The sequence below is a fragment of the Miscanthus floridulus genome, chromosome 8 (assembly GCF_019320115.1).
Source record: "Miscanthus floridulus cultivar M001 chromosome 8, ASM1932011v1, whole genome shotgun sequence".
In the NCBI taxonomy this organism is placed as follows: Eukaryota; Viridiplantae; Streptophyta; class Magnoliopsida; order Poales; family Poaceae; genus Miscanthus; species Miscanthus floridulus.
In genome coordinates, this window is record NC_089587.1 from 223,617,747 (window position 1) to 223,643,708 (window position 25,962).

The window sequence follows — 25,962 nt, forward strand, 5'->3', positions numbered from 1 at the left end:
TCTTGCTCTTGCCCATTAGAATGTGGTTGTGGCCAGTAAGCTGTGGCACTCTAATGTTCTTTCCTTCCTGATCCCTCTTTCTTAAATGTGGCCAAAATTGTCTATTGTCGTTAGTAAGATATGTTTCCAAACATCGTATGGCTAAGCCTCCGGTGGTGGCTGCCGTGGACTGAGCGCATAGGACTGGGACGTGTGGATCCTCTCCATTCAAGTTGATCGTGGGAAGACAACCTGCCTCGGATTCAATGGTCCTTGAGGCAGGGCTGCTTAGCGGTCATCGTGACGCAACGGAGCAACCTAGAACATCGCCACCTATGTTCGCAGACTGCTGGGTACCACCCAAATTTGAGCAAGACTCAACCTCCCTTGGTGAGGCGATCGCTGGAGGGCAGCCGGCCTCAGATCAGATAGTTCTGGAGGCAAGGCTGCTTAGCGGTCCCCGCGGCGCAACAACCCCTCCCTCCGACGTCCCAGGCAACGCCAAGGACGGTCGTCTGTCCCTGACGCATGAGGCGACCAGTGATGCAGCGCCAACCACGGCGGGACAGGCTGATCATGTCGGCGCATCTGGCGACCAGGAGGGGACGGAGGTCCCACCATCCTCACCACCGAAGGCACACACCACGGCTGTGCTTTCGGCCCAGTGCATGGATGCCGAACCGCAAGCTGAGGCGGCCAATGGCACGGCAACGGGCGCCGTTCAGGCAACCGACGAGCTGACCGTTGAGGGCACGCCCACACCGAGGGAGGCCGCCAAGCGACTGTTCAGGTTCATTGAGGAGGTCCAGGTAATGAGACACCCACCTCTCATCAGCTCCCTGCCTAAGCAGAAGCCAGCACCAAAGCGGACTACTCTGCCCATTAGGAGCAGACGGATTGCTGCTCAACAGATGGACCACATCCCGGCGTCCAAACGTGGTGAAGTGCTGCTCATGAAGAAGATGGAGATCCTGGCACCTTCAGCACCGATTTTGTCTACAGCTAAGCGTTCGTACGATTCGTACTTCCAGGGCACCCTATCGAAAGCAAACGTCGAGGCGCTTCATGTGCTGTTCCCAGCATACAGGGCGATGGCTGGTGGAGCAGCGCGGTCTGGTACTTTAGCTAGATCGTAGTCTAGGTTGATCCTAATGGATCCCAAGCTTGTCATAGTTAAAATGTAGTCCCTTTGAAGTAACCGCCGGGCTGGGAATGGTCTCTATTGTATTTCAAACTTCTACCTTCTTAATACAATGATACGCAATGCTCTTGCGTATTCGAGAAAAAACATAAACGGAAGCCGGAAACGAGCGCCCCATCATCCGCGGAGACGAAGAGATGGGGTTCGTTGGTCCACCTCTATAAATTTACCCCGTCCAATACGTTGAACAACTACACCATGTGTATGAACGCACTTCGCCTATATTTTAGATGTCTGAATTTTAAGATGATTTTAGACAACGCTCTTGTATCACTCACTAGTATAAGTAAATTGTTCTTTTTGTGATTTGTTATTTCTCTCTGTTTCATAACATATTAAATTTTTGTCCATATCTGCCTATAGAAATAATTGTAAATTGTTAATTGTCTTTTTGCCAACACAAATTAGATTTTACCAGATTTGTGGTTTTGTCTAACGTTTTTTTTATTATTTTTAGTACCGACAATTGCAGATTGCGCCTACAGACATTAGGATAAACGAAATCTATAATTTTAATATAAAATATATGCAATAACTATCGTTTAAAAAAAACTAAAATTTAGGCACCTAAATTTTAACAGTATATAAACGACGACAGAGGAGGAGGACAGTGGCACGACTACCTACTTGTACCAGAGAGGAGGCAATAATGCAAGCAAGGAACTATATATGTGTATTGTACCTAAATAGTATAATAAGAAGGAAGAGCAAAGATCGATCAATCAAACTAAAGTAATAAACTGGTCATCATATGTATCCAATAGATGCTGATCTGCCTGATAATCTAGAAAAGCATGCATGCGGTTACGCGTCACCCATGACATGTGTACTCACACATACATATAACAAAACAACACTGCTCGTCCAATCCAGCGTACGTACGTGCCCATCCCTAGCGCCCTCGTGCTCTCACAGATCAGCATTGGCATGCCCCATGACTCGTTCGCTCTAGCGCGCGTAAAAATGGATTATACACGTTGTCACCAGCTACTTACATTTACCGCCCAAAAAGTATATATAGACGACATCGTTATCTGACCAGACTAATTACAACCAAGTGGCTGAGAAAGACACAGGTTAAATATTAGCTAGAGAGAAGCATTGGGCGTTCCTGGCTTGTGGAGATCGATCGATGGGTCGTCATCGTCACTGACTTGTTTGTTTGTTGAATGATGATGATATTTCACATGTACAGCGCGCGGTGTACGTGTCGTCATCGCTGTTCCTGCTCTCCCCGAAGTCTACGGACGGATAGAGATATCGCGATATATACGTATTTGTTTGCTCCAAGAAAATAAAACTATATATTGTTTGTGTCAGCAGCAGGTAGCCGGCGTCGATTCTTTCGAACACACCTATAGATGGCCAACGGGCCGCACCGACACGGCACGGCACGGGCCCGTGAAAGCACAGTCCGATGGGGTCGGGCCAGCACGGCACGCGAGGCCTCCTGGGCCGTGCCTCTTAGGGCCACGGGCCTGGCCTTCGGCCCAGGTACGGCACTATGGGCCATTTTTCGTGCCGTGCCGGCCCGCTAAGCACGACCAAAATTACGGGCCGTGCCAGCCCATAGCCCGTTACCCTTGCATTCATAAAATCAAACAGAATCAAAGTCCAATACATTCACAGTTTCATACTTTCATTTCATTTACAGAATCATACAGATACAGAATCAAAGTCCAATGCATTCACAGTCCAACAGAGATCACACGCACACTCACTGTCTCAGTCCCACACACTCACATACACTCACTCTTTCATAGTCACAGTCTCACAGATCACACTCACACTCTCAAGAGTCAAGTCTCAACCTCACTATGTACCAGGAGCACCACCACCAGCTTCATCTTCATTAAGATACGAGTTGAATGAGTCTTCCAGCTCTTGGTTGTCAACATCATGTTGTTTTCTTTTTCTTCTAACTCCTAGTCCTTTATGCAGGTCAGCATCTCCACTGTCTCTGGTGACAAGTGTCGCCACCGTTCCTCAATTATTCTGCCTGTCAAACTAAAACAAGACATCGAAGAGACAGTAGATACAGGAACTGATATGATATCTCTAGCCATTATAGATAGGATTAGAAATGTTAGCTTGTGGCCACACCACCACAGAAATATGTCAAAATCATTCTCATAAGAAGTGACATTGTCACTGTCTAAGTAAGCTGAGAGCTCACAAACAGCAGAAGTAGATGAAGATGAAGTGGCAGGGAGAGGGAAAGGACCAACAACACCTGATCCATGGCCAAATATTCTTTCTCATGCCTGCTTTTCCTTACCTGTATGATTTTATGGTTGTGCAACCCTTTGAGACCTATTTGCACTAAACTTGCTCTCATATTTGTTAAATAGTTTATACAATTCAGTTTTGACATCAGCATAGTATGAACTGTACTCAGAACCAGTGTATTCACCAAGTAATTACAGCACATTAAAGAAACCTCTCATCTTAGCTCTAGGATTAAGAATGAATGCATATGAATATAACAGAGGTATGTCTTACCAATATTTAAGGAATTTAAGCTTCATAGGATATATAATAGCTCTCAGATTTTGATCTTTTTCACATACATGTAAATGAGAAGCAATCTCTAGGATATGGTGCAGAACAAGTGGACTTGTAGGATAATAAACACCTGACAGAACAACAGTGGAGTCAAAAAAGAGTTCCAGAAACTCTAACTTCATAGCAACATACCAATGATTTATAGTCAACAATTGTGAACCATAATAGAAATTAGAAGAATTTTGCTGTGGGACATTGAAGAAACAGGAAATTGACCAGGGAACACCGCCAATGTCGAAATTTGTCAGTGGACATTACAAATTTGTTATTCTTGGCCGAGAGACACCGCGTTGATTATTTTATTCATTTTTCAGTTTCGAGGAGAGAGAAGGTAGAAGAAATGTCTAAACTGCCCTCATCTTCAACCTCTAGTTTTCACCGGCTATTCGAACGCAGGCAGCTTCGGTTCCCACCTCGTCCATCTTGACCACCGCCGTGTGCGCAACCTTGGACAGGAACGTCGGCCCTCGTGCAGCGCCGGTGACTACTTGGTCTCCATTGTCCCCCTTGCACATGCTACTCAGGTCGGCAGCCTCCGGCGAGAACGGCAGCGAGAGGCCCAGCCGACTGAGGTCGCCCTTGAGGTCACCCCAGCTGAAGGTGATTGCGAACTTGGGCAGCTTGATGCTGGCAGGCCTCTCCTTCATCTCGGCCAATATGCCGTACAGGTACGCTGGCGACGAGGTGACCATGTCCACCATGGTCGAGAGGCCGTCACGCGTGTCCGGGAGGAAGAAGAACATGGAGTACTGCTGCGTGTCCCATTGGCCTCCGTCGGGGGCGTGGCCTTGGACTCTGCGGCTACCTGCCCACGGCGGCGCTTCAGCTGGCCACCACGAGCAGGCCGCGTGGCCGCGCCTGCCAGCTCTAGCCCCGGCCGCGCGGGCAGCGGGAGAGGCCGCCATGGCCGCGCACCTGCAGGCTCCGACGCCCAGCTAGCTCGCCGCCCAGCTCCGGAGAGGCCACGCCCACCCGGCTCCGGCGAGGCAGCAAGGCCGCTCGCGCCCGCCGTGCCTGTCCTCCGGCCTCGGCCTCGCGCAGGAGTCCAGCCGATGCCACACGGGAGGAGCCAGCTCCGCCGCCGTTCTCGCCACTGCCGCCAACTCTAGCGATCGTGAGGTCCCAGCCATAGCCGAGCCAAGCGCGAGCGCCCGTGCGCCCTCCCCGCGCACAAACGGGCAGGCATGCTGCCGTGCTGTGCCAAATCGAGCTGCGTGAGGTCCGCCTCGGACTACGCTGCTAGGGCGGCGAAGGCACGCACAACCGTTAGATGCAGCGCCGGCGATCGAAGGACATGGACGGACATCTCATCGGGTGGAGTCTGGAGGAGGAAGATGACCATGGGGGCAATATGGTCTTTTCACTGCCCTTTCTCACTCCCAAATTGTGAAAATTAATATTTTAATTGCTGCGGTGTCTGGTGGCAAAGAAACGCGATTTTATAATGGTACTGGACATATTTCTGAGTTGGCGGTGTCTTCCAGTAAATACCACGTTTGTCTAATGTCCCACGACAAAATTCCCCTAGAAATTAATGAACACAGAAAAGATATTCTTGCATGGAAGCAAGTGTTTAAGCATCAGGTAAGTAGAATTTTATCTGACATCCATATACAAGCTAAACTTTCTAGGTCTAACACCCTTAGCATTACAGTATTCCTTGAACAATGCAATTATTTGATTAGAGGAATTTAAGAAGTTAATTGCAGTTCTAAAATCTTCTATGTAAGGTTTCAACCTCTTTAATTTAGATTTTACAATGAGATTAATGATATAACAAGCACAACGATGATGTACAAGACTGTACTTACGGTTACTAGGATCCAAAGGATTAGGTGAAGGATCAAGACCCAAGTAACTAGCAAATAGAGGTGTCAAAGTGTTCATAGCCTTAGCATTAGAAGAAGCATTGTTTAGAGTGACAGAGAAAATTTTGTCAATCAGACAATACTCCTCAACCACAACAGCAATTCTTTCAACAATGTTTTCACCAGAATGTTTAACCTTAATCAGCCTAAAACCAATAACCCTTTTCTGTAACTCCCAATCAGCATTCACATAGTGAGCAACAACACTAATATAGTCTTCCTTAGCATTATCAGACCAAATGTCTGAAGTCAAAGCAACAAAAGAAGCAGCAGGCAACACAAAATTCTTAAGCATATCACGGCGTTCAGTAAATAACTTACCAAGATCTCTAGTGGTGGTCTGTCTAGAAACCTTGGCAAACCTAGGGTTATAAGCAAGAACAATGTAATCCTCCCAGGCCTGTGTCTCACCTATACCTAATAGAAGGTCAAGCCTAGCAATCAACGGACACAACTCAGATCGAGCAATAGTAGAATTGTAGTCCCAGTTATGCACAGATCCATCAGGATTGAAAGAAAGCCTAGACTGAACCCTAGCAGCGTGATCAACCTTTTTCCTACAAGATTTCTGGTGCCTAATCAAATGGCCAGTGCCAACAGAAGATCTAGCAGATAATTTACTCTTATACATTTTATAGATAGCAGCAGTTCAAATCTGTGAACCATTCACAGTCTCATAGATCTCATCAAAATCAACCCAGACACCAGATTTACGCTTACCAAGTAATATATGAGATACCATCTATGCTGTTGGAGCTGACCGGCATCCCTGTCACCGTCGCTGACGGCGCCAGCGCCGCCCCTCCACCACCGTCACCGCTATCTAGATCGATTGGAGCAGAGCCTCTACCGACATCGATACCCAACAACATAGCAACGCCGTCATGGATGTCGTCGTCGTCAGGGACCAGCCTTGTCGTGATCAGGTCATCATTGCCGATGAGTGGATAGACGACATCGTCGTCATCCGCCATGGCGACCTTGACCGTGGATAGCTATTCTCCAGCAACATTCCTCAACGGTGCGCGCGGCCGCTGTGCCCGGTCTATGCCATAGGAAAAGGACAAGGCATCGGCAACCGACCTACGCGGAGGAGAAAAACAGAGAGATAGAGATCTAGGTCTAGGGTCAGTCACTCAGTCTTAGAGACACAAGAAGACAGATCTAGGGTTAGGGTTAGGGTTAGGGTTCGTGGACTACCAGCGCAACTGGAGCCCAGTGCTGGAGATGACGAGAGCCACCTAGAGGAGAGACATCGATTAGAAATGACGGTGAACGGCGGAGGAGGGACGGACGGGAACATGATCATGAACTCACATAGTTCACCAAGAGCGAGAGGTCGAGAGGAGAGAGGGAGAAGGGAGGAGAGTGGAGACAGGGTCAGACAGGCGGATCGAGGTCACCGGAGTCGGGGACGATGGACGAGAGAGAGCTCAGATTCGCCAGATCATGGATGCGGCCGATGCGGGCGAGAGAGCAGAGATTGCGCCACGACGAGCAAGAGAGATGAGAGAGTGTGGATTAGGGTTAAGATTGGGAGCGAGTGAGTGGCTCAGCTGACGCTCCCCGCTTATGTACTCGAGCGGGGGCGTGGGGAGGGGGGCGGCAGCGGACCTACCATTGAGGAGTGGGCCATGCCGTGCTGGCCCACGTGCCTGGGCCGGGCCGTGCTTGGGTCGGGCCAAAAAAATGGGCCTTGGGCCAGGCCGACGAGCTCGGGCTGCATGGCCATATATAAACACACCGATTCTAACACGCCCAGTGAGGCAAGGCCAAGGTGCCTGCTTGCCTCAGCGGCCGAAACACACCAGCTGACAGCGAGCTAGGCCTACAAACCCAAACATCCCACAAATTGGAGTTTGCTTCCATCATATATATGTAGGATATGATGCCAACATTTCTTTCGCCAATCCACCAATAACAGCCAAAATCTAGTTAGTCACCTCCCATTAGTGGCCTAGAAACCAAATTAAAAGTCCTCTTCTGGTGCGTGGTCTCTATCACCCATTGTTTTCCCCAGGAGGCATCTGTATCGCATACATATACACTACTCCATTTGTTCTAAATTATTTTTCACCTTTGTTTTGTTTTGTTTTAAGCCAAACTTCTTTAATTTTTAATTAAGTTTTTAGACAAACAAATTGATATTTATGAGTTCAACTAAATACACTATAGACGTATATCTTACTGAGAATATGTAAGAAAATGAGTTTGATGTTGCGGGTGTTGGTTTATCTTTACTCTTTCTAGGAACTCAAGTAAAAAAATCAAAGGACAAAGCTAGAAAGAACAATAATTTTATGCGCAAAAAAAGAAAGAACAATAATTTGAAGGACAGTGTATATATATTGTATCTAATTAAAACAAATTAAAGTATATATCCAATGAATAAAAATGGCATGGAGGACCCATGGTTTGCGTCATGGTAGACTTGTTGTTTAGAGTGGAGAGATTCTCCGTCTGGATTTCGTTGTATTTCAAAGGTGGTGTCCGTTACATAGAGATATAGATTATGTTAGGAATTTAGGCAATTTCATTATCAGTTTAATCCAGAAAAATAACATCAGTAGGTTTGTGACGACATATATGTGCATGTGTATATTTCTTATGAACACTATAGCATGCAGAGATGACATACTGATAAATACAGTAAAAACACAAAGTATAGAAATAACAGAGATTAGACTGTACCCAGCGGAGGGTTCTATGCCGAGGGCATCGGAGGCTCCATTCGCACTAGTCGACATAGTGCATTGCTCGAAGTCGCGAACCACAGTCGATGCAGGAAGATGTTCGCAGTGCAGTCCCACAAACGGATCACCAGAAAGAAGAAGCCTTGACGTTCCACAGGCAATCACCGAGAAGAAGATGTACGTGGATGAGTAGTCGCGGATCGCTCTCTAAAAACCTAATCACCGCGCACCCCGTGCAAGGTTCTCTGGCGAACAAGGGTTTCGGAGGCACCTGCTCTCCCGCTACTCCGTGCGCGCAGAGGTACAGGATGGGGAAACCAGAAGGTTGCGGAAGTGTGGTTCTCTCAGGAGTGGTTGCGGAAGGACTTGATCTGGACTGGCGGAGGACTTGGATATATGGACAGGGAGAAGAGAGGCAACGGAGAATCCCAAGAGACGGAAGCGGAAGAGACAGTAACGGCCGCAATCAGTTCGCCTCCACTATCAAGGGAAGTAACTCCTGTTGTTATGTGGATTAAGTGGCAAAAGACTGGCCACGCCCGCTCGCTCGCCGCCTGCCCGCCCGTCCGCCCGCCCGCCCGCCCACCTGCCTGCCTGCCTCGCCACGGCCCGGCCCGGCCGCCAGCGGCGGCGGCGCGCGCACGTGTGTGGCACGCCTTTATCCTTTCCTCAGCCACTCAATTTAGATAAATAATTTCCAACCATATAAACTGAGTCAGCGTTCAGTCAAAATCTTGTATGGTATTAAATCATACAACGCTTAATGTTACGCACCATAGAGTTTTATTTGATTCATTAAATATTATATGGGCCAAGCCCATATTATATCCAACAATCCCCACCAAACTCTATGGTTTATAACAAAGTAGTCTTAGAACCATATTTCTTTTATATACCAGTGTTTTGGTGGAGACTGATAAGTTGAACATCTATCTAGAACAATAGTTTCACTCAGTCACAACTGAACAATGGACTAAGCCTTGAATTGACAATTTTGCGTGAGGTGAATGTCACTAAAGTCCTTAGCTGATACTGGGCAGCAAAAGGCATCCCCTCTATTTGAAGCATATAAGTCATACTTCAGTGCCTTTCATGAGTATTTAAAGATCACCCAAATCTCATAGACTGTGACCAGCAGTCTGACTCATATAGGTGTGTTTCTCAAAAGATGTTCTATAGGACAATATTTTTGCTTTGACAAGCCACTTGGAACAGTTAAGGCAAAAGCCATCCTGCCTTACAGAAAGGAAAGATATGCATCAGAAATGAGTCTTACTAAGGATCTTTCCTCACAATTTACTACTAGCTTGTTTCACCGTCCTACTTCATGGAATCTCCGATCACATAGAACAGGTTACCACTATAGTAAATTTTAAGTGGGTCTCAAACCCATCTCTCTCGATGCACTTTCTATCACGTTGCGTGATAGACCCTTAGTGAATAGATCTGCTAGATTGTTAGACGTGTGGACATAGTCCAACGCTATTACTCCGGAGTTTCTCAATTTTTTGTTAGATTTTAGTCATCTCTTAACATGCCTTGTGGACTTAATGTTATCCTTGGAACTGTTAACCTTTGTAATCATAGTCTGGTTATCGCAGTTCATAAAAATAGCCGGTATGGGTTTCTCAACAACCGGTAAATCCATAAGGAGATCATGAAGCCACTCAGCCTTAGATCCAGCAGTGTCTAATGCTGTGAGTTCTGCTTCCATTGTAGACTTCGTTAAGATAGTCTGCTTGCAAGACTTCCAGGAAACAACACCACCTCCAAGCGAAAACACATATCCACTTGTGGCGTAAAGCTCATCAGCATCAAAAATCCAATTGGCATCATAATAGCCTTCCAGCACTTTTGGATGTCCGGTATAACGAATACCATAGCTCATGGTTCCTTTTAGGTAGCGCATCACTCTCTCAAGAGCACACCAGTGATCATCTCCTAGGTTTGATACAAACTGGCTCAGCTTGCACATAGCAAATAAGATGTCAGGCCTTGTTGCACTAGCAAGATACTTGAGCGAACCAATGATCTAGGAATATCTCAACTGATCCCTTGCTATTCTTTGATTTTTCCTCAATAGCACACTAGGGTCATAAGGTGTAGGAGCAGGTGCACAGTCACTAAACCCAAAGCGACGCAGCACCTTTTCCACATAGTGGGTTTGTAACAGAGTTACCCCACCATCACCTTCTCTTTGAAGCTTGATATTAAGAATAACATCAGCATCTCCCAAATCTTTCATCTCAAAATTTTTAGATAGAAATTCCTTCACCTCCTCGATCACTTTGAGGCTGGATCCAAAGATCAGTATGTCATCAATATATAAGCACAAAATGACTCCTTCACCCCCACCATACCGATAGTACACACATTTGTCAGCTTCATTCACAACAAAGCCAGCAGATGTTAAGTTCTGTCGAACTTCTCCCATTGCTTAGGAGCTTGTTTTAGGCCATATAATGACTTTAATAATTTACACACCTTGCCTTATTGACAATTTGCTACAAACCCATCTGACTGATCCATATAGATCTCCTCCTCCAACTCTCCATTTAGGAAAGTTGTCTTAACGTCCATTTGATGAACGATAAGACCATAAGAGGCTGCCAGGGAAAGCAAAACTCAAATTATGGTTAATCGGGCAACCGGTGAATAAGTATCAAAGAAATCCCTACCTTCCTTTTGAGTATAGCCCTTGGCCACAAGCCTTGCCTTGTACCTCTCAATAGTACCATCAGGCCTAAGCTTTTTCTTGAACACCCATTTGCAACCTATAGGCTTGCACCCATAGGGACAATCAACTATTTCCCAAGTTCCATTAGACATAACAGAATCTATCTCACTCCGTACTGCTTCCTTCCATAAGTCAGCATCAGGAGAGGAATATGCCTCTTCAATGGTCGTTGGTGTGTCATCCACAAGGTACACAATATAGTCATCACCAAAACACTTTGCAGTCCTCTGTCTCTTACTTTTCTTGGTGACTATAGTGTCATCCTCCTCAGGATTTTGCACATAGGGTTCCTCAATTTGTTCTATCGGAGTAAAAATTTTATGCTCATGGAGAATTATAAATTTATAACCAGTTGTGCTAGGTGCATTTTTCATGGGAAACTCATTCTCAAAAAATGTAGCGTCTCTAGATTCTATAATTGTATCAACAGCCATCTCAGGAACACTAGAGTTTATAATTAAAAATCTATAACCCACGCTGTGAATAGTATAACCAAGAAAGACACCATCAATAGTATTTGGTCCAAGCTTTTGCTTTTTGTTTATTGGCACATTCACCTTTGCCAAACAACCCCACGTTCACAGGTAAGAGAGTTTTAATCTCTTCTTCTCCTATTCCTCGAATGGTGTGATTTCTTTGTTCTTTGTGGACACTCTATTTAGGACATGACATGTTGTCAATATAGCCTCACCCCACCATTCCTTAGATAGTCCCGCAGTCTACAACATGACATTAACCAAATCAGTTAGAGTGCGGTTCTTTCTCTCTGCAATCTCATTGGACTGTGGTGAGTATGATAGCGTCCTCTCATGAATAATTCCATGCACCACGCAAAACTCAGAAAATTCATTTGAGAAATATTCTCCTCCGTGATCGGACCGCAAACGTTTGATTTTCTTCTCAAGTTAATTTTCTACCTCAGCTTTATAGACCTTAAAATATTGCAACGCTTCATCTTTTGTTTTTAGCAAATACACATAGCAAAATCTAGTGCAATCGTCTATAAATGTCATGAAGTATCATCTACCGCCTTTAGTCAATTCGCCATTCATTTCGTATAAATCAGAATGAATGAGTTCTAATGGTGCCAAGTTCCTCGCCTCAGTAGCCTTGTGAGGCTTGCGCGGTTGCTTTGATTGCACACACACCTAGCACTTAGAATCTTTGACTAAGTTAAATTTTGGGATTAAATTCAGATTTGTAAACTGCGTGAGACAACCAAAATTAATATGACAAAGTCGTGAATGTCATATATTCAACTCATCCAAAACATTAACATTGTTCACCACTTTATTACACACATCATCAAGCAAAGATAAGCGGAACAAGCCTCCGCAATCATAACCTTTTCCAACAAATGTTCTATGTCTCGACACAACACATTTATTGGACTCAAGCACAATTTTAAAGCCATTGCGACACATCTAAGAAGCGCTAACAAGATTCTTCTTGATGGAGGAGACATGTTGCACGTTCTTTAATAGCACCGTCTTTCCCAAAGTAAACTTCAGAACGACCGTACCAGCACCAAGAACACGCGCATACGAACCGTTTCCCATCAATAAGGCTCCACTCCTATCAGCCTGATAGGAAATGAACAAAGAAACATCAGCACACACATGAATATTAGCACCACTGTCTATCCACCACTCTAGTAAAAGACAAACTGAAAGAACAAAAGGTAAAGAATTATCATACCCAGATGTTCCTCCTCCAGTCTCGCTAATTACCATGTTTGTTGATTTCTTTTCTTGCTTATATTTGCGGTCTAGGCACGCACTTGCCCAATGCTCATCACTCCCGTAAACAAAGCATCCTCTAGCTTTCTTGTTGTTTTTTTCTTAAACTGTGCAGTCTACTTAGGCTTTGCATTGTTGTTCTCTTGCATGTTCTTCTTCTTTTTATTACGAGATGCAAATGAGTTTATCTTCTGCACCATATTGGCAGCGGAAGACTCAACTCATTTTCCACGGTTGTCTTTTGCTCTCGCCCTCTCCTCGACATCAAGAGATCCAATAAGCTTAGCCACGCTAAACTCTTGTCTCTTGTGTTTTAGAGAAGTAGCAAAATCCCCCCAAGAAGGTGGCAGCTTAGCGATTATACCGCCGGCCATAAACTTGTCAGGTAACAGACATGGAAAATGTTCTAGTTCCTTCGCTAGCGCCTGTATCTCATGAGCCTGTTCGACCACAGAACAGTTTTAAACCATTTTATAGTCATACAGCTGCTCCATAAGGTATAGCTCACTGCCAGCATCAGAAACCCCAAACTTTGCCTCAAGAGCATCCCATAACTCTTTGCCTGATGTGCAAGATATGTAGTTTTTTCTCATACTTGGGATGAAGTGCACTAATCACGGCGCCTCAAAACAGGCTATCGGCAGCCAAGAACTTTCACTCTTCCTCAGGAGTAAAATGTTCAGGCTTCCCCTATGCGGCGTGATAGCAGTTCATCGCAGTCAACCACAATACCATCTTGGCACGCCATATCATGAAATTCTTGCCATCAAAATTATTTGGCTTCAAAGCAGCAGCAAAACCACTGACAGAAAATTGCCTAACATTAGGTTTTTGAATTGTTAGGAATTTAGGCAATTTCATTATCAGTTTAATCCAGAAAAATAACATCAACAGGTTTATGACGACATATATGTGCATGTGTATATTTCTTATGAACACTACAACATGCAGAGATGACATACTGATAAATACAATAAAAACACAAAGTACAGAAATCACAGAGATTAGACTATACCCAGCGGAGGGTCCCATGCCGAGGGCATCGGAGGCTCCATTCACACTAGTCGATATAGTGCGTTGCTCAAAGTCTCGGACCACAGTCGATGCAGAAAGATGTTCGCAGTGCAGTACCACGAACAGATCACCAGGAAGAAGAAGCCTTGATGTTCCGCTGGCAATCACCGAGAAGAAGATGTACGTGGATGAGCAGTCGCGGATCGCTCCCCAAAAACCTAATTGCCACGCACCCCGTGCAAGGTTCTCTAGCGGACGAGGGTTCCAGAGGCACCTGCTCTCCCGCTACTCCGTGTGCGCAGAGGTATGGGACGGAGAAACCAGAAGGCTACGGAAGTATGGTTCTCTCGGGAGTGGTTGCGGAAGAACTTGATCTGGACTGACGGAGGACTCGAATATATGGACAGGGAGAAGAGAGGCAGCGGAGAATCTCAGGAGATGGAGACGGAGAGACGGAAGCGCAAGAGACAATAATGGCCACAATCAGTTCACCTTCACTATCAAGGGAAGTAACTCCCGTTGTTATGTGGATGAAGTGGCAAAAGACTGGCCACGCCCGCCCGCTCGCCGCCCGCCTGCCACGGCCCGCCCGGCGACGGCGGCGCACGCGCGTGCGTGTGGCACGCCTTTATCCTTTTCCCAGCCACTAAATTTAGATGAATAATTTCCAACCATATAAGCTGAGTTAGCGTTCAGTCAAAATCCCGTATGGTATTAAACCATACAATGCTTAATGTTATGCACCATAGAGTTTTATTTAATTCATTAAATAATATATGGGCCAAACCCATATTATATCCAACAGATTATAGAAAAAAAATTATTTTCACACGACATCTTAGTGTCGCAAAGACATATAAGATCTAAGAAAAATGCGCCATTGACGTAGACCGGGGACCATGGAAGCAGCTGTGAATCTCTTCTCTCAAATCGCCAAGTCATCACAAACCCTGAGAGATAACCTGACGAGCCATGTCTCTCACTCACTTCTGAAGATCATGTTGTTCCTGGCATCCCATAAGCGCCATAAGATTGTGAGCAGGATGGACGGCCACGTTGCTGGGTCTTGTGGAAGATTTAGCGACGCAAGAGAAGGGAGATCAATGCAGCACCATAACTCTTTGCTAGGTCATGGTAGCATTTGTCGTTTAATCCTGGCGGAGAAAGGGGTATTTTCCATGTTAGCATCCAACTCGGAATAAATTTTTGCATGCCATGTTGTCAGCTCTCGCCAGCAAAGCCAAAGCCGATGCACAGTACTAGTATATACGTATATGATACATAATCAACCCTACTAATTCACCAACTTTTTCTTTGCTAAACCCATCCAAGAAAATGTCCCCCGCTGAAAAGCCCCAATCCATCCATCCAGAAAAACAACATCATTAAAATAGACTATCTAGATTTAGTCTAAATCTTCTCTCTCCATGCTCACTCGAATCAAGGGCCAAGATGGCTTGTGTCAACCTGCTCAATCTCTCGTGCCCGCGCCCGATTCACGCTAATCACCGTGCCACCTCTAATCACACGTTCCACCGCTATAATCATGCGCATCACTGCGACTCACGTGGAGACTGCCAGGCCTGATCGCCCGTCGTTCCCAGACATGGTACGCACACGCTCGCCTCTAGCGACTGCGCCGATCGCGCATTGCCACTGGTGCAGCGTTCCCATTGCGCTCGCCCTCGTCGTACCGGTAGTGGTCACCGAACCGATGCCCCCACCATCCCCGTGCGGAGCAGGTGGAGCCATGGAGGAGCCTGTTAAGGGCGTGGTGGCGGCGGTGCTCGGGGTGCCTATGTTGCTGGGCTACCAAGGCGGCCATTAAAAACTGCACTCCGTCTGCTGCTGGGCTATCAAGGCGTAGCGTCGTCGGCGTGTACGTCTGCTTGCCGCTAGGGGCAGACACAGCGGTGGGGCGGGGGGGGGGGCTCAAGCCCCCCCCTACCCGTATCGCAGCAGCGGAACCCCTATGGAGCCCCTATGAATTTTTAGGCAAAGTTCTATAGTGTAGGGGGGCTGAGACTTAAGATCGAACAGCAGTGTTGTTCAGCCCCCCTAAAATATTTTCTGGGTCCGCTGCTGCTTGCCGCTGCAACCTTCATGATTGCTTGTTGGCCGCTGCAACCTTCATGAAGAGTAGAAGTAGAACGCCCTAAATTGTTTTATACTTTGATATTTAACTAAAAACCACTACTACAGCAAGCATTTGCAGGGGGACTGACGATGGTTTATAGAGGCGGTTTTACCGGCCGCCCCTACCACACCGTCTCTACAAATCAAGGGTTTGTAGGGGCGGTTCCCAAGCCGCCCCTACAAATCGATTTGTAGAGGCGGCTTGTGTCACCAGCCGCCCTACAACTATATTTGTAGGGGCGGTTGGTAACATCAGCTACCTCTACAAAAATAATTTGTAGGGGGCGGTTGTAACACTAGCCGCCCCTATAATTCCTATTTGTAGGGGCGGTTCACTCTAGAACTGCCCCTACAATACATTTTCACATAAAAAATTGAAATTTGAAAATTTAATATGACCAAAACATATATACATATATATATATAATATATATATAATTCACAAGGACATTATATCAACAACTAATTGAAAAGAAGATATATGCATTACAAACCCATAATAATTTAAATTACTTCATTACAAACCATTCATTACAAACACATAATATTTAAATTTGTTCATTACAAACCATAATAATTTAGATCAGTTCATTGTTACAACTAACAGTAATTTAACTTCCTAGAATTTTCTAATGTCGTACCACATACTTGGAGAAGTGCAGATCATTCATTTCATATGCCAAAATATCACTGATGTAGCGCAATGTATTTACTAGTGCACTCTCCCTTAGTTCACAAGATCGTTCACAAGGTCTACTGACGACGATCAGCATTGGTCGAGAATATTTACTCCTAGTCACAAGAATTTTTTTCTGAATTCCCTTTGAAGTGAGAACAGGGCCACCGTATTCCCATTTATAACGACCCAAGTGATACATGGCCTGGTTTAAAATGGCTTCAAAGCTACAACTTGCGTATGTTACGTCGTTCTCCTGAATCTACAAGTGTTGAAAAAATATGGTTATCAGAACCATGCATATATATAGACATAACAATTAATCTGGATATAAGTTATAAGACTGACCACATCATTCATGTTGTCCTCGGCAAGCTGTGCACAAAATAGTCTAATATCGTGGTAGAGGCCCACATTCAAAGCAGCAATCCTCATGGAGGAGTATGTAGAAATATTGTACCTAATATTTTGAAGCACCCTTAAACATGCTTGCACAACATATTTTTGCGCACTAATGTCATGAGGTTGACCGCTGCTCATCCTATCGATGTGTAAAACCATGCCTTTTTGGTTACGCGCCCTAATGAGAATAGAAAAGACAATTCAACATTGTTTGAGTCGACCATCTATAGGGAATGTATCAACATCGAGAAAATCAACCCCAAAATTTAAGAGTGTCTCTCTAAATCATGGTATAGGATGAATTGTCTATATTTAAAAATTATATATATCAGAACAAAATATCTATAGAGGTGTCTTCAAAACATGTTACTTACTATACTTGAATATGGGTGGTTTGCCCTCCCCAATGCTAGTTGGAAGCCCAGATCATACACATAATTATTTGGTAGATCCGACGAAGGGTGTTCGGCCATATCTTCTCCTAAATTTATGTCAAGGAAAACAGTTATAGTAGAGGAACAGAAGAGGAGAGGAGTAGGAGAAGTGGGAGCAGAGGACAGGAGAGGAGAGGAGTAGAAGTAGTAGAACTAGGAGAGGAGGGTCTACAAAGTAGCATCAGTATTATTAATAGATAATGTTGCATTACAACCAAAATATCACTGCCAACATAAATTAGTGTTATCCAAACTAATAGACCTCAAACACCATAATTAAATCATCATACAATTGTGTTATCCAACTACATCGACCATCTAATTGTGTCATCACAGGACTAAGTATTGCAGTTACATTGGCAGCTCATGGAAAGTCTCATCTAAAGTTCAAACACCATCACCAACAGACTAATAATCACCATATTCTTGCAAAAACCACTCTTACCACTCTGAGGGGGATGCTTTCACCACAATCAGTTGGGACCAAATTAGGGGAGGTAGTTGCTGCTCCAACATAGGCATTGAAATCTCTAAGTGTATAGTCATAGTTGTTGTACTTCTTGTGTATAGCATTTTTGAACCCAAGCACATGTTCACTAGCCTCATACCAAGACATGTAAATCCCAAGTTTCTTCCCGTTGAAAACAACATAGCAAGGGTCTATTTCCTAGTGTAAGTGAAGAAAATAGCCATCAATCAAGTTCAAACTAACTCACAAAATGAGTAGTAATAGTAGTAGTAGAGGTAGAGGCCTCAGAAACATGTCAATCATCATTTGATAAAGAACTTAGAGTATAAAGGCATCATAAACGTAGTGAGCATATAGAAAAAGACAGTAGGGGCGGCTGGTAATGATGCCAAGTTCCTCACAAGTTCTTGATTATCAGCTTATATTCCATATAATGTATGGACTTGGACAATTTCAACATCGACAAAACAAAGGAGAGGAGAGGAGAGGAGAGGAGAGATTTGGCAAAAAAAAAATAACAACTGCTTAGCCAACATAGAGCAGCAGCTGATGACAAAAATAACCAAAAAACAGCAGCATTGGTTTCATTGTAATGGCTAGCTTAGTAGGATTACAATGGGGTGAAACAGTTCAGGCATGAGACCATGATCTGGTGTCACCTGCTTGAGGCACTCACCGCCGGTGATGCCTACTTGCGGCCAATGCTGCACGAAGCTCTTATTAGTGTGTATTCTAAAAGAAGATACCAAATTATCATGACTAGATATGCCATGTTCAATCCTAAATTATTTGGGTCGTAAATTGCTGATGTCGAGATCGCTGATGGTATAGCTAATTAGCTATCAGTTGAATTAGCTATATAACAGTTGTACTAAATAACCACTTTACTTTCTCCAGAACTAATACTCTTATATTTTGTATGGCAGATGTAGATCATTTCTGAAAGCATTTGAGGGACAAAAAGTAACCTCATTTCTAGAGCATCAATCCTAAATTAATTCACCACTCAATGCAGATTTCTGTTGGAAGCTAGAACATCGGCAGACCTAGGAAGTGTAATTCCAGTGGAAGCTGGAAAATGTAACAAAAAAATACGTTGGTAGTGCAGTGAGTTGCTTAGGCCACCTTTAATTCAATGATGATGAAGATCTACATTATCAGTACGTGTTTGTAGCACACAATGAATGGTTTAAATTTGAAAATTACTAGTTAGGTATTGAGTTTGGGCAGCACCCACAAAAATTGCTGACAGATCCAATATAAGTATCATCTGTTATCACACATAAAACATGTGATGTCTACCTGGATTTCCTCATATATATGTACGGTAATTTGCAAAAAAATGTTTGTTAACAAACAGGTACAACTAAAACTGACACATGATAGTTAGATACTTCATTTTCCAAATTTTAGTTATCTCAGCATTGAGATAAGAGCAGTGGTGACACTCTGTTATCAACTTTAAGCATGAATTACCCATTCTGCCCAGTTCTTTAGCCTCTTAATCTCTGAGCCATTGGTCTTAAAATTGTCTTAAACATTGCTAAATGTTACAGTAATACAACATAAGTAAATTTCAATCTTCCCCATGACATATTTCAGCTATAACCTACTCCCTGGAAAACACTACCTTTGCATTAGGTAGTGGCAAACCTAAATATTTCAAACTAAAATCTTATAGTAGCAAAATTGCAAAAATCTGTGCCCAGCAGAAGCAAGCAGCAGAGCCCAACAGAAACAGAATTAGCTTGATGTATTTTTTTAATTTTTAGGTACTACAGCACTTGCCATAGCAGTTGTCTCCACTAATGATGGTGGTTTCCAGCTAGCACAACTGTAAAAGTACCAAGAATACATGTGACAATATACAGTTCTTTTTTTAATGAAACAGTGGCACTCTACTATGTACTAATAGCTAAAGATAGTAAAATAATCTAGTATACGAACCAAAACGGCCACAACCAAATGAGCTAATAATTTCTCAGTCCCATATCCAGGACATGGTGGATGCACTTGATGCAAGAAACAAACAAATTAAGGAGTTAGAACATGACAAAAAGAATCTTGAGCAGGAGAAGCTAAAGGTGGGCAATTGCTTTCATCAGAGGCAAAATGTTTTATCAACAAGAATTATGTAATAAGTAATAACACCAATATTGCAGCAGCAAATTCATGAGATTCAGCAAATCATCATTGCACGAAAGCCCTTTGCCTCAGTTTTGAAGTCACATTATTCATCTCATGAGCAGATAGGAGAAAGAAAGAAAGAAAGAAAGAGATGAGCGAGAGGGAGAGGGAGGGAGGAAGGTTCTAGAAAAAAATTCTTAGTTGGCCCTAGGACTACGAGGTCCTTCCCCCAAACTAAAACAAATTAAAAGACAACTCATTTGCTGAACTAGAAGTAGTAGTAGAAGCAATTTTTGGGAGGTGCTCTCAAATTAGTAAAAAACATCAACGACAAAGGGCTTGTGCTCAATACAAGTACTAATAGTAGTATAAAAACATCACCGACAAAGGGCTCTGAATCAGTTTGGAGGTTTCCTCCTAAAACAATCAAATCCCACATCAGATTATTTACATACTCAAGCCAAAAGAACTAAAAAAACATAGCATTTTATGACCTAAAAAGAGAACTGCTACTTTCTAAACAGATATGGACTTGAGAATTTCATAGCAGCAAGTACATACCCAGATTAGCATACAGACCAAGTTTCATAATTTTTGAACAACTACAACAGAAGATATGAAAAAGGCAAAAGTTATAAGCCTAAACAAGTTAGCATACTTAGAGAACAGATCTGGGCCTAAGAAAAATACTACAGAATCTAGATACTCAAGATAACATACTGTAAAGTTTTTATACTTTTTGGAGCCATGAAACTTCAGTTGCTGGACAAAAAATATATAACTAGTTGGGTTGCTGGACAAGCACAAATGTTTACTGCCTTTACTTTTCATGTTCTCAAACAAGGCCATTGCAGCAAGAACAATAATACTACTGCCACCACCACACCTCACCAAATTGAGTTCACAACTAATGCAAAGTATCACATTATCAAACTGATGCAAAATAAAGATTTACAGGAGCCAATTAAATAGCTAATCAACCATATTTCTAATAAACAAAGAAAGAAATACCATAATGCCTATTGTTCAGTAGCAAAAAAGCAGCTTTGGTTCAACTAGAAAAAGAACTATAATCTTAGCAAAATTCCTGATGTTCAAATTAACTGGAACTCAAATAAGTTAATAATCAACATAGATGACCTCCATTCACAAAATTATTTCAGTTTCGCCATAAATTCACACAATTATTTCAGTTTAACTATAAAAAGAACTATAAGTGCATGCTCTGTTCTTCCTCAGTAATCCATCACTGCAGGAATTGAGGCGAAGGGGGTAAATGTAGGTGAAGGGTTTAGGGCATACCAAAAGGTATGGTGGCAGTCAAAGCTCGAGGTCGGAGAGGGGGCATAGGAGGAGGTCGAGGTCACCGAGGGAGCACCGGGAGAGGTTAGAGCATGTGGGCCGGCAACGTCGTTGGAGATAGAGGTCGGTGAGGGAGCGCCGGTGGCAGAGCCAGAGCGTACGGCCAGGCCGAGGAGCACAAACCGTAGCCCCCACGAGGTCATCAGAGCATGCGCGTGGGCCGACAAGGTCAGAGCTCTAGGTCGGAGAGGGATCCACGGTGGTGGAGGGGATGGCAGGCAGAGCGCACGACCGGGCTGGGGGAGCACAAACCCTAGCCCCTGGTGAGGTCGTCAGAGCACGTGCATAGGCCGGCGAGGTCAGAGGTCAAGGTCTGAGACCGAGTGGCGGCAGGTCGGCTGGCCGTGCGAGCTCTCGCAAACCCTAGCCGTCGTGGCGGCCTGGGGAAAGGCGACGTTTGGGGCATGGGACGGAGGCGGTTATAGGAGGAAGGTGGCGGTAGGGCACGAAGATGGTGGCGGCGGCGGGGGTGGCGGGAGAATTTTTGGCAGCTTAACGGCGTCCGCGAGGAAGATGACGCCCAAGACTTGGTGAGATTTTGACCAGGCGCGGGCTCTGGAATATATACCTAGAGTCATTTGTAAGGGCGGCTCTAAAGACTAGCCGCCCCTGCAAATGCATTTGTAGGGGCGGTTTCTGATTCAGCCGCCCCTACAAATATTTTCACGTATTTTTAAATATTACTTCTGCATATTTTTTATAAATATGTAAATGTATAGATGTAATAAAAATAATTTGCTATATTTTCTCGTGCACATAAAAAAATACTTGCTTATATCTATAGAAATAATGATACATTTTATTTTGTAAAATAAAAAAATATATTTAAAAAATTTAAAATTTGAATTTGTGAACTTTGAATTGAATTTTAAGACAAAAAATGATCTAAAATGAAAATATTGTAAACATCAAAGTTGTAGAACTCATCACGATGTACAACTTATATTTTGGTCATCTTTCTATTTGATAAAATTTGAACAGTTCAAATTTTGAATTTCAATAAATGACAACTTCAAACAAGATTTTGAAACCTTAAATGATTTCAAATAAGAAAGTCATGAACATAGAAGTTGTTGAACACATCACTATCTACAACTTTTATTTTGGTCATCTTTTTATTTGACTAAATTTGAACAGTTTAAATTTTGAATTTTAATAAATGACAACTTCAAACAAGATTTTGAATCCTTAAATGATTTCAACTAGGAAAGTCATGAACATAAAAGTTGTTGAACTCATCACTATCTATAACTTTTATTTTGATCATTTCTCTATTTAACAAAGTGTTAGTAAACATTGTTCATAAATCCACATATCACTCAGAGTTTCACAAACTATACAAGAGACATATTCATTTGTGAATAATATTTACTATCACTTTGTCAGATGAAGAAATTACCAAAATAAAAGTTATAGATCTTGATGAGTTATACAACTTTGGTATTCATCACTTTTTCAGTTGAAATCATTTGGTGTTTTAAAATCTTGTTAGAACTTGTCATTTTTTTAAATTTAAAATTTTAAATTGCTCAAACTTTGTCAAACGAAAAGAATGACCAAATCAATATAGTAACTTGATGGGGCATAATTTTAGAAAATTTTAGGAAAAATCATTATATTTGAAGTTAGTATGAGGGAGAAAGACTAGTTATAAATTTTACCCAAAGATTAAAAAATCACAACTATTTATGATGATCAATGATGAACAAGTGTAATTTCTCTTTTTAATGTGTGGCTGAAACTTGTAACTAGTTTTTCTTCCTCATACTAACTCCAAATGTGATGGGTTTTTTTCTAAAATTTTATAAAATCATGCTCTATCATTTTAGTCTGGTCATCTATCTTTGTCACTAATTTTGGACAATTTAAATTTTGAATTTTAGAAAATGATAACTTCAAACCTGATTTTCAACCATTAAATGATTTCAGCTGTAAAGGTGATGAATATAAAAGTTGTATAACTCGTTTAGATCTCCAACTTTTATTTTGGTCATTTTTTCATTTCATAAAGTGTTAAGTGCTTGTTTTAAGTGTTTCAATAGTAGTCCGAACATATTGCAGTAGTAATATGTGCCTGTTTCAAGTGTCTGCGTGTTACAGTTGTTTTAGTAGTAATAGAGTGGATGTTGCAATAAGTTCATCTGGATGTTGCAAAGGATAGTTTCACACACATGCATAAATGTAGTCTCACACACATACATAAATATAGTCTCTCACACATACATAAATATATAGTCTCACACATATGCATAAATGAAGTCTTACAAACACACACACTTACACAAACACTTCACGTTTAACAACTGGCTAGCCCGTTGTAACGACTTTTTCTTTGACACCTTTTCATTCCCATAGCAATATGTCTTTGGGCAGATTCTTTTTCACAACACTAAACTTCTTAGGAAAGTCTATGAATAGCGGCATCTCATCGTAGTTATTATAAGCTTCAACATCGTCCACGCCATCAACTCCGATAATGTGCTATTTCCCAGAAGTAACCATGTGTTGTCTTCTTCTTAGGGGGAGGTTACTTTGTGGGCCAGGCATATAGAAAACTTGTGCGACACATGAAGAAAGCACCTAAGGGTCATTTTGGTAGCCTAGATTCTTGAGGTCCAGGACTCTCAATCCAATCTTGTTCAGTTGGTGTTATTTAATCCAGCGTCATTGAAACAGGGCCACCGTTATATCCTTTCCATAGTCAAGTTCTCATATCTCTTCAATGATGCCAAAGTAATGGATCTTTTGCCCCACTCCATCAAGAGCTTCTATTCGAACGCCGTTGTTTTGGTTCACATATTTACCATCCTTTGCGTGGGTATAGTACGTGTACCCGTTGATGTCATAAGCTTTTCAAGATGTCACTTGTCTCGATGGCCCCTCAGCCAACCTACTGATGGTAATAGAGTCTATGGTTTCTCCAAGCGGTATATTTTGGTCCTTCAACCATATAGTTAGTCGTTGCTTATGCTGTTTCATGACCCAATTATCTGAACGACCATTTCTCTCCATCATAATGATAGCCAAGTGTTCATCAATATACGGTTGCATCAGTTGTGTACTCTGCAAGACACTATAATGTGCCCGACTCACTTCTTTATAATCATGGTTGATGAACACTTTTCTACCACTGGTGCTCTTCCCAGCCAGCCTACCCTTGTGACGAGAATCGGGTTTACCAATCCTTTTCTGTACTTTTAGGTACACTTGACAGCAGTCAATGACTTCTTCAGTACTGTAACCCTCTATCATGGAGCCCTCTGGGTATGCTCGATTATGCACGTATCAGCTTAGAACCAACTTGAACCGCTCGTAGGACCACATTTCATGCAAGTAGCAAGGGCCCATCTGGATTCTTCTTTCCATAGACGACGCATATGTTTTCACCATTCTATACACGTGTTCTTCGTTATGATGTCTCTCCATAGGGGGTTCAATCTCTGGGGTGTTGTCATAAAATCTAAAGAACAATTTTAATGCGGTACTTGTGACTTGTCTTTAATAAGTGTCGGTTCCTTAGGTAAACTATCTTCTTGGATGCATATAGGAACACCCATGTAGTACCATCCAAGAAACTAAGCATCCCATCCTCCCTTTGATCTGTCTAGATAAAGCAAATAGCGTGGGGTAATCATTGATAGTAACAAATATTATTGCTCTACATATGAAATCCTTCTTTTGGAACGCATCGTACATTGGCTCCCCATGCCTCCATAGCCTCTCCATTTCTTGCATCAAAGGCTCAAGGAACACGTCTATATCAATGCCTGGTTGTTTAGGGCCAAAAATAAGAATAGTAAGGAGAATGTACTTTCTCTTCTGACACAACCACATTGAGATGTTGTACATGGTCAAGATCACTGGCCAAGTGCTGTGGTCGCTCATCCTCTCATTGAAGGGATTCATTCCATCAGTGCTCAAGCCAAACCATACATTCCTTGGGTCATCGCTGAATTCTTTATGCTTCTCATCAATCCTTTGCCACTTACTACAATCAGCTGGGTGTGCAATCTTATCATCATCCACCTTGCGCTCATCATCCCACCATGTCATGAGTGCGGCTTCTTTAGGGTTTAGGAAGATACGTCTCAAGCAGTCGGTCACTGGCAGGTACCACATTACCAATGCAGGAATTCTTCTCTATTTTGCATCAATGCCTAATGGAGTGTTCTCTAGGGGCTGAGATTCTTGTACCACCTTTTTCGTACCCTTCTTATTCCTCTTTTTTCCCATGGAGGCTTTGTCCCCACCATAAAGGCCATTGTTCTTGTATCGGCTGGCCCCACACCGGAGACATTTATCTAGTGACTTGAACGTTTTGCCATGAAAAAGGATACAGTGGTTGGGGCATGTATGGATTTTTTAACCCCCATTGTCAATGGACTTATGACCTTCTTCGCTTGGTATGTGTTGGCGGGAACTGAGTTTGGTTGTGGCAGCATCCATGATAGGAGACACAATAGGTCATTGAAACTACAGTCTGACTAGCCATACTTATCCTTCAAGATGAGTAGCTCAAGCACAAAATGTAGCAATGTCCAGTGTGTCGGACAACCCTTT

General features: G+C 43.1%; 1 protein-coding gene across 1 annotated transcript; it reads right to left on the bottom strand.

The window, feature by feature from the left end:
* Positions 1-4,113: 4,113 nt before the first annotated feature.
* On the bottom strand, positions 4,114-4,650 carry LOC136470708 (putative serpin-Z5). Its single transcript, XM_066468456.1, has one exon. It carries the CDS (start codon positions 4,648-4,650, stop codon positions 4,114-4,116), a length of 537 nt encoding a protein of 178 aa, XP_066324553.1.
* Positions 4,651-25,962: the final 21,312 nt, after the last annotated feature.

What these genes read in the sequence shown, in the direction of transcription:
- LOC136470708 (XM_066468456.1), bottom strand. Translation starts at nt 4,650, where the DNA reads ATGGCGGCCTCTCCCGCTGCCCGCGCGGCCGGGGCTAGAGCTGGCAGG.